Raw genomic sequence first — 13,383 nt, forward strand, 5'->3', positions numbered from 1 at the left:
AATACTGCATTAACTGTTTAGGAATTCCAGCCATTTTTACCGAGTCCCTCCATTTTCACCGAGTCCCTCCATTTTCACAGGCTCAAAAGTAATTGGACGAACTAACAATCATAAATATTAAGATTATTTTTAGTACTTGGATGCAAATCCTTTGCAGTCAGTGACTGTCTGAAGTCTGGAAACCATGGACATCGCCAAATGCTGAGTTTGCTCCTTTGAGATGCTATGCCAGGCCTTTACTGCAGCCATCTTCAGTTGCTGATTGTTTGTGGGTCTTTCTGCCTTCAGTTTTGTCTTCAGTAAGTGAAAAGCATGCTCATCTGGGTTGAGGTCAGGTGACTGACTCGGCCATTTAAGAACATTCCATTTCTTTGCCTTAGGAAGCTCTTGGGTTGCTTTTGTGGCAGGTTTTGGGTCATTATCTATCTGTACTGTGAAGCACCGTCCTATCAGTTTTCCTAGCACCATTTGACTGAATTTGAGCAGAAAGTATAGCTCTATACACTTCAGAAGTAGTTAAGAAGCAGTTACATCATCAGTAAACACCAGTGACCCAGTTCCATTGGCAGCCATACATGCCCATGTCATAACACAGCGCCTCTACATGTTTGACAGATGATATGGTAATACTTTGGATCATAAGCCCTTTCCTTTTGCATACTCTTCTCTTTCCATCATTCTGATTCAAGTTAATCTTGCATCAGAACTGGTCAGACTTTTTTTTTTAGAGGTTTTTAGCAAAGTCTAATCTGGCCTTTCTGTTGATTTGCCACTCCTAAAGTTTCTGCTATCCCTCCAATAGGTCTATTTTGTTTTTTCAGCTTAACAATGGCCTCCTTCACTTGCATCGACACCTCTTTGGACCGCATATTGAGAGTTCCCATGAACAGCTACCAGATACAAATTCAACGTTTGGAATCAACCCAAGACCGTTTATCTCCTTAGTTTGTCATGAAATAATGAGGAGTCAGGCCACACCTGGCCATGAAACTGCTGATTGGTGGTCATAACTTTTTATTATGTTTAAAATTTGTAGCTTTGTTGCTTTACACTATATGATTTTTTAGCCCTATTTTACTTCTTACTACTATTTCACAGGCAAAAATCACTCATCAAAAAAACAATTTTCTGGACATGAGTTGTGATCGAAGGTCTTAGAACGCATAATGTGACATGCTACCTGGTGGCCAATGTAGTGCCACTGCAACCAAAGACAGACGACAACAAAGTTCTGGCAGTTTCTGATTAAAATCTCAGTGTTTTCGCTGCTATGACACTCTTCTAAAATCCACCAAGAGGAGGACGACATATGATTATACAAAACTCACAGGACAGATACAAACACAGTAGTGGTTATTGTGATATGAAAACAGAATATAGTAATGGACAGCAAAAAAATATCATTACTACCTCAAGCTCACTTAGAAGAATGTTTCTGATTATAATTTTCTTTAATCGCAGGTCTATAGAGATCCGCAGAGGATAATCTGACATGGAGAACATGTGTTATCTTACATGATAGAATTCAGGTAACAGGACAGGAAACAATCTTAAAAAACACAGATGTAGGAAGAAGTAAAATAAAGACACCAAACATATATCGAAAACTGAAGTCAAAACCACAAACACAAATTCCCTCTTTCTTTTGGAATTTTACAAATTATTTCATCCAACCAGCTTCCTCAAATCACTTCTGCTTATTTCATATTCATGAGAATGCTAATTAGACAGAAGCCCCGCCCCCCTGGGCTGAGTGACAGGGCCCTGAGCTCCGTCTACTTCTCACGGTGTTGGCCTCTGAGTTCTCAGGGGCTGGCTGTACAGATAGGTTACATCCTTTTACCCCACTCAAACACACATACACATACACACAGGTCTTTCTTGCACCTGGAACTTTTCTGTCCTGGACTGAGCAGCCAGGAGAGGAGAGGAGAGGAGCTGCAGTCCTTAGGATTGGTGTTTCTGGAGGAGAGAGGAGCCTGAGACGAGTCTTCATCATGGCTCGGGATTTTAACATCCTCCAAATTGCCGTGATCCTGCAGGTGCTGTGTCTGGCTCTGGCTCAAGTGGTGAGTGAATATGTGTTTCTTCACGTCTTCGCCGGTGCTTCTGGACGGTTTGGGTGACCTGAGATGCAAAAATTCACCCGATTTCCTCTTTTAATTCATCTTAGAAACTCGATCTAAAAGAATTTTGGGGAACATATATACAGCTCTGCCTGTCAGAAGTCAGAATGGCCATTGATGTTTAATTATCACATAAATTCTCAACAGATTTGTACTATATTTGATGTTGGGATCTCAGTGATGCACCTTCATGGCTCTTTTTGATTTAAAAAGCTGTTCCAGCAAAATATTGGAAGCATTTGTATAGTAATAATGTTCAGAATGTCAGACTGTGGCCTGGACACTAATGGAATGTGGTGGTTGAGTGAGGAAAACACACCACACACACACACACACTGTACAAGGACCCCTTTCAGACTTTCAGTCAGTGGTCCCTATTCAAACAACACAACCTGAAGGTGCACTGAGCAGATACTGACACTTACATGCTACATTTAGAAAACTAACACACTGAAACGCTGCATTAAGGAACATTCTTAATACTGAGTTACAGAGTTTTTCAGAACACACACAGTTAGTGCTGTTTGATTGAGATCTCTAAAAGCAGACTTGGTACACATTCCCTCCCTCGGTGTGTATTTCCTCCAGCATTTATTTAAAATTTTACTATTTATTCGATATACATTGATCAAATGAATCCAGAGAATCAAATCTGAATTTTCAATATCTGTTGCACTAAAGCAATATAAACGATGTGTTAAATGAAGCTTCGTTGAAGCTGAATGCATTGTACATAGATTTATTTATTGATTGATTGATATTTATTATTATGATTACTCATAAAGGTTTCTCATATATTCTCACCTTAGTTACATTATCTGCATTTTCAGTAAATGTTTATAGTTTTTCCCCCTTTGTATTACTGCTGATGATAAATTATACTGAATAACACCAGATATATTTTCTTTTCAGTTATTATTATGAAGTTTAAAAACTCTATTTAATCTGATGATCTACTATCAAATGTATAATCTTAATTTATATTTCATTCTTTTCTTTTCTGTGACACACACACACACACACACACACACACTGATCCAGTATGTAAGGTGTATTCATGCTGAGCATATTTACACTCGCAATTCTCCAAATTTCATTTCAGAATGGCCCACCCGGAGCTCAGGGCCCTCGCGGTCTCCCCGGCCCTTCAGGTACCCCCGGAGCCGATGGCATCGATGTGAGTATCATGATCTCTGGCTGGTGCCACAAGTCTGATCCAGTACAAAGACGCTCATTGTGTGCTCAGGGTTTTGCGTCCCCTTGCAGTTGCACGATTTTACCCAGAGGGGGTGCCTGAAATGAAAACAAGTTCACAATGGCGTCCTGTTAATGCAGAGGACGAGAGATATTTTCTCTCATCCTGTGCAGAGGCCCTGAGGTAATTTAATAGCACTGAGACAGAGTTGTAGCAGATCTGTAATGAGATTTAGTATGTGGCTCTTCAGAAGGATCCAATGCTGATGTTTAGCTATGACCTTAATGTGCATTTTGATTAGATTGTGCGCAGTGTAATTATATTCTCAAATGTACTGTAATGTAGTAAATATTAAGATCTACTGAAACTTTAATGCTAATTTTTATTATTATTATAGCGCATGCTGATGTGTGAATGATTTAAAGCAAATTTATTTGGTGTCAAATTCATTTCAGATTACACTTAGTCCAATGACCAGAACAAAAAAAAATCTGTTTAATAGACCATTTTATCAATCTTTAATATCATCAACAACTCCTCTTGAATGTGTATTTATTATATTATTATATATTATGTTTTTACCCTACAGTGTCTTGCATAAATATTCACCCCCTTTGAACTCTTCCACATTTTGTATTGTTATAACCTGTAACTGAAATGCATTTAATCTAAATTATACGTCAATATTTTAGCTTGCTATCGAACAATTACATTTTGTCCAGTTTGTCTCTATTTTGCCCTCTAGTGGAATAACAGAGACTGGCTCTTTTAGGGTTTTTACAGTTTAAATTTAAAATTAAACCACAGATTTTAAATTTTAAATTCATTTCGTGGGCCAGAACGTTGTATGTTTAACACACCTGAAGAAACATATTCATATACAGAAGTGTTTATTTTTCAAATGACAAATATATAAAATGCTCAGAAGGGGAGGTGTCTATTGTAGGGTGGGGCATGTTTGTGGGAGGAGTCATTAAGCATATAAAATGGTGTTGCGAGATGATGACATTACGTTGGCATACTGTGTAATGTTTTGAGGATAATAACAATAGTTCCAGTGCATTAGTAATAAAATTAGAAGTCTAGGTGTTGTAGCTGTAAAAATGGCACAGTATTATACAGGAAATATATCACCAAACTACATGCAAAGCTTAAAAACTATAACATTTTCCCCAACCGCTGCATAAATTACCAAAGTACTCTATTAAATATTAAAGTACAATGTATACACACACACACACAAGTACAATGCAAGTGTGTCTGTAGAGAGTATCTTAGCATACTTTATATGTACATACATACTTACACAGAACTTCATTCATCTGTACTGTAGAATTAATATAACACACTATATTTATTATAAACATAACAGTTATGTAAGGAATAAACATCTTATTGTGTAAGGAATAAAATACACTGGGGCATACTGTTATAGGAAAATAATCACTGACAGGATGGTGTGATGCGTTACCACCATGAATTTATTTTCCTGTAACAGCATGACCTGAAGTATTTTACTCCTCTTAAACCACAGCAATTCGCCAAACATTAAATTCTTTTATTTATTACAGAATGATACAGATGATTGTACTTCTTGTCCATTTATATTTACATCTATAAGCTGTTAATGTTCCACAATATTAGTTCCTGTTATTACTTATGTTATTGCGGCTATAAACAGTCATTCTATCACCAGCCTCTCTTTCCTCTATCTTGAAGTTAATAAGACAAAAAAAAATTAGCTTGTCATATCATGAAACCAATAACCACAAAATCCATTGTCTTAAAGACATCCCTATGGTGGAAAACTTAGAGTTACAGCTTCATCTCTGACTGTTACAAAGTCCTGACACTGGAGATTCCTTCCAAAAATGTTAAAAGAATGCTTCCTCACAGAAAACTTCACTAAATGTGTTGATAAAGCATCAATAATGATACTTTTTGAGTTCTAATTTCATTTAAATTTTTAAACCATGCATTGTAAATCCATTTATCATTAGTCCCTGTGAATTTACCCTTACTATAGAAACAATAATGTATTAGAATGAAAAGGCGTCTCAATATAAACCTTTGCTTTGAATTACAGCCAGCACTACTTTCAGGGTAGCTGTTATAGAAAATTAATCAACACCTTCTGACAGCTTTGAAGGTCAGATGTGAGAATTCAACAGTGCTATTGTATAGACTTATGTACTGTACAATATGTAAGTTATATAATTATATTAGTACTATAGTATATATTGTGATTTATTAAGCTTATATTTTGATTATAGATAGATAGATAGATAGATAGATAGCATTTATTGTCATTGTATTTCTACAACGAGATGAATGGAATGACGGGTCACATCTTGCCCCTATAAGGAGAGAAGAGGTCCTTAAAGCAGCCATGCAAGGCGCTAACGTCCTCTCTCATCCGCGATAGAAGAGCATTAACAGAACAGTCAAAGCAATAAACAAAGTCACAAACACATACAACATCATACAATGGAGCAGTTACAGTACGGGAGGGTGGGGGGGGCAAGAGATCAGAAAAAAGAGGAAAATGTGACACTGAGGCAGTCCTTGACATATAGCAACTGTACTATCAAGCTGTCACTATTCATACATTATATAGATCTGATTGGCAGTATTAAATTTTAATAACTGCAATTCATCTCACCGCTAAGTCAACAATAATATTTTTCTGCAAACTGAAGACCTTTATATCTGAGCTTCTAGGCTATGAAGGTTGTATAGCTAACTTATCTTTCTTTAACCCTCTCTCATTTCTTTTTTCAGGGTGAAAGCGGGCCTCCTGGGCCTCCTGGGCCTCCTGTAAGTACTTTCTAAGAGAAATGTCCCTGAGACTCATACAGAAGCTCTTTTTAAAACTCTCTTTGTTGGAATATCGATGTTACTTTACTCCTAGAGTTGAGTGTCCTTAATATAACCTTTTCAGACTGTAGGCTATTTCTGCACATGATAAATCTAGTTTGTCCCTGTAATTCACTTTGCAGGGTCAGAAGGGAGAAGCAGGCCAGCCGGGCCCAGACGGTCCTCCTGGGGATGATGGAATTGATGTGAGTTCATCCGTAGCTCAGGCAATGCCTGATCCCATGTCACATGCCATTTTCCTCATTGTTTTTATTAAAGGAAACAGCATTGGATTAAGTTTTGAGCTGTGATGATAAACTGGAGTGACACCATTCCATAATAAGGAAATCTGAAATAGTTATATTGTATGTATGATACTCATATATATATATATATATATATATATATATATATATATATATAATATTAGTTATATAATTATGTAATTAATTTAACATAATTTATAGTTATGTTCATGACTTGACATATATGTCATATTGTCCTTTTACTCTGATACACTGAAATGACTCTGATGTTATCATAGTGTGAATTTTCCATATTTTTCCTAATTAGTACTAGTACTACGATACACAGTCTCGTTCAAGAATAATAAAACTGAGCATTTTATCTTTAGTGTTTAATCTGGTTCATGAAAGTACATCACAGATTTTTTTTGGCATACGTTCAGAGCACAGGCTAATGAAGCCAAGAGGATCTTACTGACCTCACCTTTCTCAGTAATATGCTCAGAATCATGGAATTATCAAGGATTTGCTCAGATAATCCACTTTGGAATGTTAGTCCTAAACTCCAAACTGTCAAAATGTGTCAACTACAAAGTAGTCTCATTACCATTTTGGCAGTAGGTACATTTTTTAGTTTACTTATTTATTTTTTACTATTAAAGCCTTAAAATGGTGTTAAAATACTCATATAAAAATAACTGTGGACAGATCATTACTGAACAGATGATTATTGAAAATATTTTCCCTTCAGGGTTTGGCAGGAGGAAAGGGTGAAAGAGGTCCCGTTGGAAATCCTGGACCGAAGGTTAGTAAGATTTTATGCAGATTTCATAAAGAACATATAGGAAATGGTGAATGTGTCATTTAATCTGGACATCAGTTCACACAAATTCACTCCAATAAAAGTCAAATGACCAAAAACACAAATCCATAAATGCACTTTTGGCTGTATGTAGCCTTTAAAGCCAGCAGTAGATAATTAAGTCTTTTGTATTTTCATTGTTATGGCTGTTCAAATAGTTATGATTATGTTTTATGTAGGAATTTTTAAAGGGGTAATATTACTATTACTTCTTTGTTTTCTGTTGCCAATTCAAATGAAATATTCCTTCATACTACATAGTAGTTTCTACATACTATGAAGATATCTTATAATGGTTCTCAAACTTGTTTTGCAGTCAGGGACTCCTTTAAGTCTAAAATAAATTCAACAGACCTCTTCAGCACAGATTTATTAATATAGTTACTTAAAAAAAAACATAACTATTCAAATAGCAGACTCATTATTCATATGTGTACAATATGATTTTGGCTACTGATAAGAGCCAAAATTTTATTCCAACACTTTCCTCAGAACACATTAGATCCAAGTTATTATTTCAAGACATTATTTATAGGAGACTTGTTTCTGAGTTTGTCAATTCAAGACAAGCAATAGCTTTGCATTATGATTTCTCCCACTATAACAAATTCTTTCTTGAATTCCACAGGGTCTACCAGGGCCTCCTGGTCCAGCAGGACCACCTGTAAGTAAAATATTAATACATTATAGGATTATATATAGTCCTGAAAGATTATATAGCCTTATACAAGGACAAAATGAGGAAGACAACAATACATTTGTGTAATGACAGATGTTCTTTCATTATGACAAGTAACTGAAATGCTTAAATAGTGTAGGTTAAAATATCAATAGTGAAAATGTATCTTTTTGGGGTTGTAATTTTGTCTTTGATTCTTGTTATCTTGTTGCAGGATGTACTGTAAAATAGATATAAATTTGTGCTTTTTATCAAAAAAACTCAAGTTTATATACATAAAAAAATGTTTTATTTAAAAAAAAAAATCACCTGCAGTTCCCACCAAGGAGTTAAACACATACAGTAGTGGTTAATGAAATTGCGCATATCTACGTTCAGACTTTTGTCCACACATTTGCCCCTTGCCACTGTATTTCACACTGAAATTTGTGATTTGGGCTGAAATACACTGAAAAAAGTATGACATTCTGTATTAAATAACCATCTAAATAGCACGCCCACTTCCCTAAACCTCATGCTTTGTACCACTATCCATACGAAACAGTACTGTGTGCTGATACAGATAAGCACTTCTAGCTCATTCTGCAAAAAAATCACACTTTTCTCTTTGCTTTTCTATTATTAATAGGATCTGCAGTTTAAAGGTTGGCAAACACTTAATGCACTGACAGCCGATTAATGACGGTAGATTTTATATCACCAGATTGAGACCTATATAAATAGAATGCAAATTAACATGATTATCATGATTAAAACTGTTCTTAGTAATTAACCTCAACCTACTGTTGGATGTTTATTTGAATCTTGCCTCAAATCTCATTTGGAAATTATCATATGAGTCTAAACAGTATTTTTATAGGTTTGTTGATTTTGTGCTATTGTAATCAAAAGCAAATTCACCCATTAAATAAGCCTGATCAGTCTAAATAGGGTTTAAACGCAAGTGAACATCTCATGCTCAGCTTAGTGAGCTCGAGTCTGAATATGAATAACTTCCCTTGTGGATCTATTGATGTATCTTTGAAGACTCTAAGCCCTTGGTTCTTTTTTTTTTTTTAATCTATTATTCTAGAAAGATTTTGTTTGTGTAGTCATTTGACACAAAGCCAATACTCTAATATTTCATCTTGACATAGTTTCAAGTTTCAAGTTTATTTGTCATGTGCACAAAATGTCAGTGACAACTCTACATTGAAATGCTTGTTGTGAGGCTCAGGTACTCTATAGCTGTGCAATACTATATGTGTATATATGTAGATAGATAGATAGATAGATAGATAGATAAAAGGGGGAGGAGAGAAGAAAGAGGGGGAAAGAGATTACATACAAATACAGTATATATACAAAATATGCAGAATATATTGGTATATATGGTGTGTGCCTAGATAGTATAGATAGTATGTAAGTAAAGTGCAGATCCTAACTGTAAACACTGGAATATGTGTAGTCACAGCATGTGAACGAGTGCAAAACGTAGTAAAATAAATAGTAGCTGTGTGTAGTGTTGTAGTGTCTGAGCAGTCCTCTATAGACAGAGGAGAGTATAAAAAGCAGATGAAGCAGCAGTACAAAGTAGCACTTAAAACTATTTTTTAAAATTACGATTAAATTAGATTAAATTGCATAGTCTAGGTATTGATATAAAATCTACACAATGTATGGATAGTTTTTTATTTTCTATCTTTCTCTATTTATTTTCTATATTTCTGCAGGGATCTGGGCTTCCTGGACTTCCTGTAAGTACTAATTACTACACAACATTAATTGCCATCTGGTGGTTAAACAAAAATAATCAGATTGCTACTTAGCTGGATTAGACTGACACATATTATTATTATTTATAGTTGTGAATTTATCATACACTTACAACTGAGCCAGAATCCATTTGCAACTTGTAGTTGGATATATCTGGACAAGGATTAAAGATCTTGCTTTAGTGCACTTCAGTGGCTCCCTGGGGTTTGAACTCACCAGTAGAGAACTTTGAAGATTAATTAGTGTAGCAAAGCTGTGTAGCACAATTAGTCCAAAGTCTTAACTGACATGTCTGATCATTCTTTTGTCTTCAGGGACCAGCAGGTCAGATCGGGCTTCCCGGGGAAATTGGACTCACTGGACCCAAGGTTGCTCATCTTCTTTACATCACACAGAACTAACGTCACCACTTGATTCGGTGGTTCAGTAAATCTTCCAAAACCAAATCTGTGATTTTTACACGAAAAAGCAAATTATTAGAATTACTTACCTGCTTAAAGTTCTGTACTAAATTAATTCATGTAAATATGTGGCAAAAAAACAAAGTGTACTGTATATTTTACATACTTTACTGGGTCAAGTTTAATATTATTTTGTAAGTGATCACAAAACTAGGTAAAAAGAAGTAATGCTGACTTGAACCAATTGTACGCTAAAGTGGGGGCGTGGTTTTTGAGCTTGATTTACATACGCGTTTGCACTTTAAACTGATTTAATTTTGAGTGTTATGGATGGGTTGTTTGATGGGTTGTTTTCATATTTTAGTTTTCATGTTTTAGCTGCATATTTACATAAAGTAATTTAGCACAGAATCACAGATTTGTTTCTGTCAAATTTACTAAACCACTGAATCATTTTTTTCAGTGCATGATGTGTGACTGATGGCTGTAACAACATTATCATTGCATGGATTTTCATGGTTTTATTAATGTGATGCTAAACATCTCAGCATTCTGATTAGCCTAGCCTTGATTTCAACTAATTCAATCATTCTGAAGTTCTACAATTTGTTAGTCATCTTCTAATAGTCACATGACAGGAGATTCTAGATATTCTACTTTATCTTACTACTGCATGACCTGGTAAAAGGTAGGGCTTGAAGATATGAAACAACTTTAGCCTGTCACATGACCTTCACCTATCATTTTCTCTCATACGTAACATGCATCTACTACCAGGAAGCAGTTTTGTGCACCTCTTTCCATAGATTACTTAATAAACATTGGGTAACCTATAGACAGATGAAATATTAATGAAAAAAAACATAACATGTCTTAGTAAGGTGTTGGGCCACCATGAGCCACCTGAACAACTTCATTGCACCTTGGCATTGATTCTACAGGTCTCTGGGACTAAACTGGACTGAACTGGATGAACACCATTCTTCCAAAAGATATTCCCTCAATTGGTGCTAAGATGATGATGGTAGAAAATGTTCTCTATTACACATCGCTCCAAAATCTCCCATACACACCATATAGAGTGTGAAGGCCATAGCATATGATTTATATCATTTACATATCCATTCAGTGAGTCTTGTGAATGGGCGGAGTCTTCTTGGAAGAGACCACTCCTATCATAATAAGCTAAAGGTGAACAGGCAGAAGAAGTTTGTACTGATTTGCAGTGACTCTTCCCTCTGAGGGAATCTGACCACTTCACTGTTTCCACATCTCTATAGACCAGTTCTAATGATTTTTGCACCACCGAACTCTCAGACGTCTTTGTAATGGGCGGTTTATGCACTGCAACTCAACTATGACATCCCTCTCTTGTCGATGGACTGTTCTTGTTGACAGTCTGATCACGTCCTGCATTGACATTTTTATTCACCTGAGGAACAGTCGCCCTTCTGTTTTTCCTTACAAATCACACTAATAAATGAGCAGCATGTTCACTGAATCGCAACTTACTGATGTCTTTCCCACAAATGATACTTTAGTCACTGTTCTTATTGAAACACAGCCAGTTGAGCAGTCTTTGTGATTGAAGCTTCTGCATCCGCACCTCAATAATGAATCATCTTGTCATCTTGATCCAAATTCGAGGTCAACTGGGCCTGCTCAGCTTTTTATACATTCCACAGAGCATGATAGTATGTAAATTGTATCATGCTGTACTGCTGTCTGGAATCATCCAAACCTGTTATGTTTCACCACACATTTATTCAGACTTTTCCTTTAATTTGTCAACCATCTGTATATCTCCAACAATATAAAGTATAATGCCATAAAATCAAAACATGTGTCCAGGTACAGTGGGACCCAATGAACCGTATATTCACTGTTAAATAATGAACAGAACAAGAGGGTTAATTAAAATTCATCCACTAGATGCATTTTATCAAGGTTGTTTCTTAATGACTTTCATATTTTTTCCCATTCTCAGGGAGCTACGGGACTTCCTGGACCACCAGGTTTGCCAGGACCTCCAGGGAAACCTGTGAGTAATGAATTTGCTAATGTTATAATGTGATTGAAGCAGGTTTACCAAAGCCATGTCAATGCAAAAACATGTACTATAAGGGATATAAGGGTTAGTTTACTGCCAGCGTACAAGTACTGTCACTGGGGCAGTATTCTCAAGGGTATGTGTAAGAAATAAAACCCAACAGGATGTGCTGTTATAGGAAAATAATCAACAACAGGGTGGTGACATGAAGCAGAGGGCCTTCACCACCCTGAAGTTGATTTTCCAAAAACAGCATGCCCTGATGTGTTTTAGTCCTCTTATAAAACAGCAATTTACCAAAGATGACAATCATAATTTCCATTATCCATTCATAGTTACTTTTATTGTTGTGGAAAGTCAAGTTAGTTCCTGTTGTCACTTTCACTTAGGTTTTATATATATATATATATATATATATATATATATATATATATATATATATATATATATATATATATATATATATAGAGAGAGAGAGAGAGAGAGAGAGTACTGGTATTTACATTACATGTACATATTGGATGTGTATTTGTTATGAAGTGTACATGTGGAATAGTGGGTTTACTTTCATTTCTCAAAAGAATTCATTTTGTGAACTCACCATGTGGCTCCACAATAAGCAACTATCATTATGTTATTATGTCTTTCATGAATCCTTTTTTTTTTTTCTTTTCAATTTCATTATCTCATCATCACACTCAGGGGCCACCTGGGAAGTTCTTGGGTTTAGAAGAAGGCAGCGCTGATTTCCAGGTGAGATTATTATTATACACTGTATATATAGATAAAGTAAACTGCCAAGGTGTCTGTGGCTGTACAAATTTATCACAAAGAATAGTTATGTCCTGAGCTATACTAGCTGAGCTATTAGCTATATTTAGATATATGTGGTAGAAATAATTGCCTGGATGATGTATCTTATACCAAATGTCTTTGTCACTTATAGATATTACACTGATATTTCAGTGGTTGTATCACAAAAGGAAGATTTATTTTGCCCAAAATCCACAATGATAGTCAGAAAAACAGGCAAGGAATGTCAGTTCAGGAATACCTGGCTAATACAGAACAGGCAAAAGGTCAATGATAAATATAGACAGAATGACAGAGAATAAGGCTCATTAATGCATTAATACAAAGGCACCGACGCCACAGGAAGTCTGGTGCATGGAGGGCGAGATCGTGATGAATTGAAATAACCAGCTGGCTGATAT

General features: G+C 35.7%; 1 protein-coding gene across 1 annotated transcript in view; it reads left to right on the forward strand.

Moving 5' to 3' along the window:
• The first annotated feature begins 1,794 nt into the window (after positions 1 to 1,794).
• Positions 1,795 to 13,383, forward strand: part of col9a2 (procollagen, type IX, alpha 2) — a 30,301-nt gene continuing 18,712 nt past the window's right edge. Inside the window, exons 1-10 of the mRNA XM_034301803.2 lie at positions 1,795 to 2,069; positions 3,229 to 3,303; positions 6,103 to 6,138; positions 6,321 to 6,383; positions 7,174 to 7,227; positions 7,913 to 7,948; positions 9,676 to 9,699; positions 10,033 to 10,086; positions 12,107 to 12,160; positions 12,872 to 12,922. Coding sequence (XP_034157694.1) covers positions 1,998 to 2,069; positions 3,229 to 3,303; positions 6,103 to 6,138; positions 6,321 to 6,383; positions 7,174 to 7,227; positions 7,913 to 7,948; positions 9,676 to 9,699; positions 10,033 to 10,086; positions 12,107 to 12,160; positions 12,872 to 12,922 — 519 coding nt within the window. The 5' untranslated portion in view covers positions 1,795 to 1,997. The remainder of the gene's footprint in view (positions 2,070 to 3,228; positions 3,304 to 6,102; positions 6,139 to 6,320; positions 6,384 to 7,173; positions 7,228 to 7,912; positions 7,949 to 9,675; positions 9,700 to 10,032; positions 10,087 to 12,106; positions 12,161 to 12,871; positions 12,923 to 13,383) is intronic.

This window comes from Pangasianodon hypophthalmus, chromosome 29 (assembly GCF_027358585.1).
Source record: "Pangasianodon hypophthalmus isolate fPanHyp1 chromosome 29, fPanHyp1.pri, whole genome shotgun sequence".
Taxonomy (NCBI): Eukaryota; Metazoa; Chordata; class Actinopteri; order Siluriformes; family Pangasiidae; genus Pangasianodon; species Pangasianodon hypophthalmus.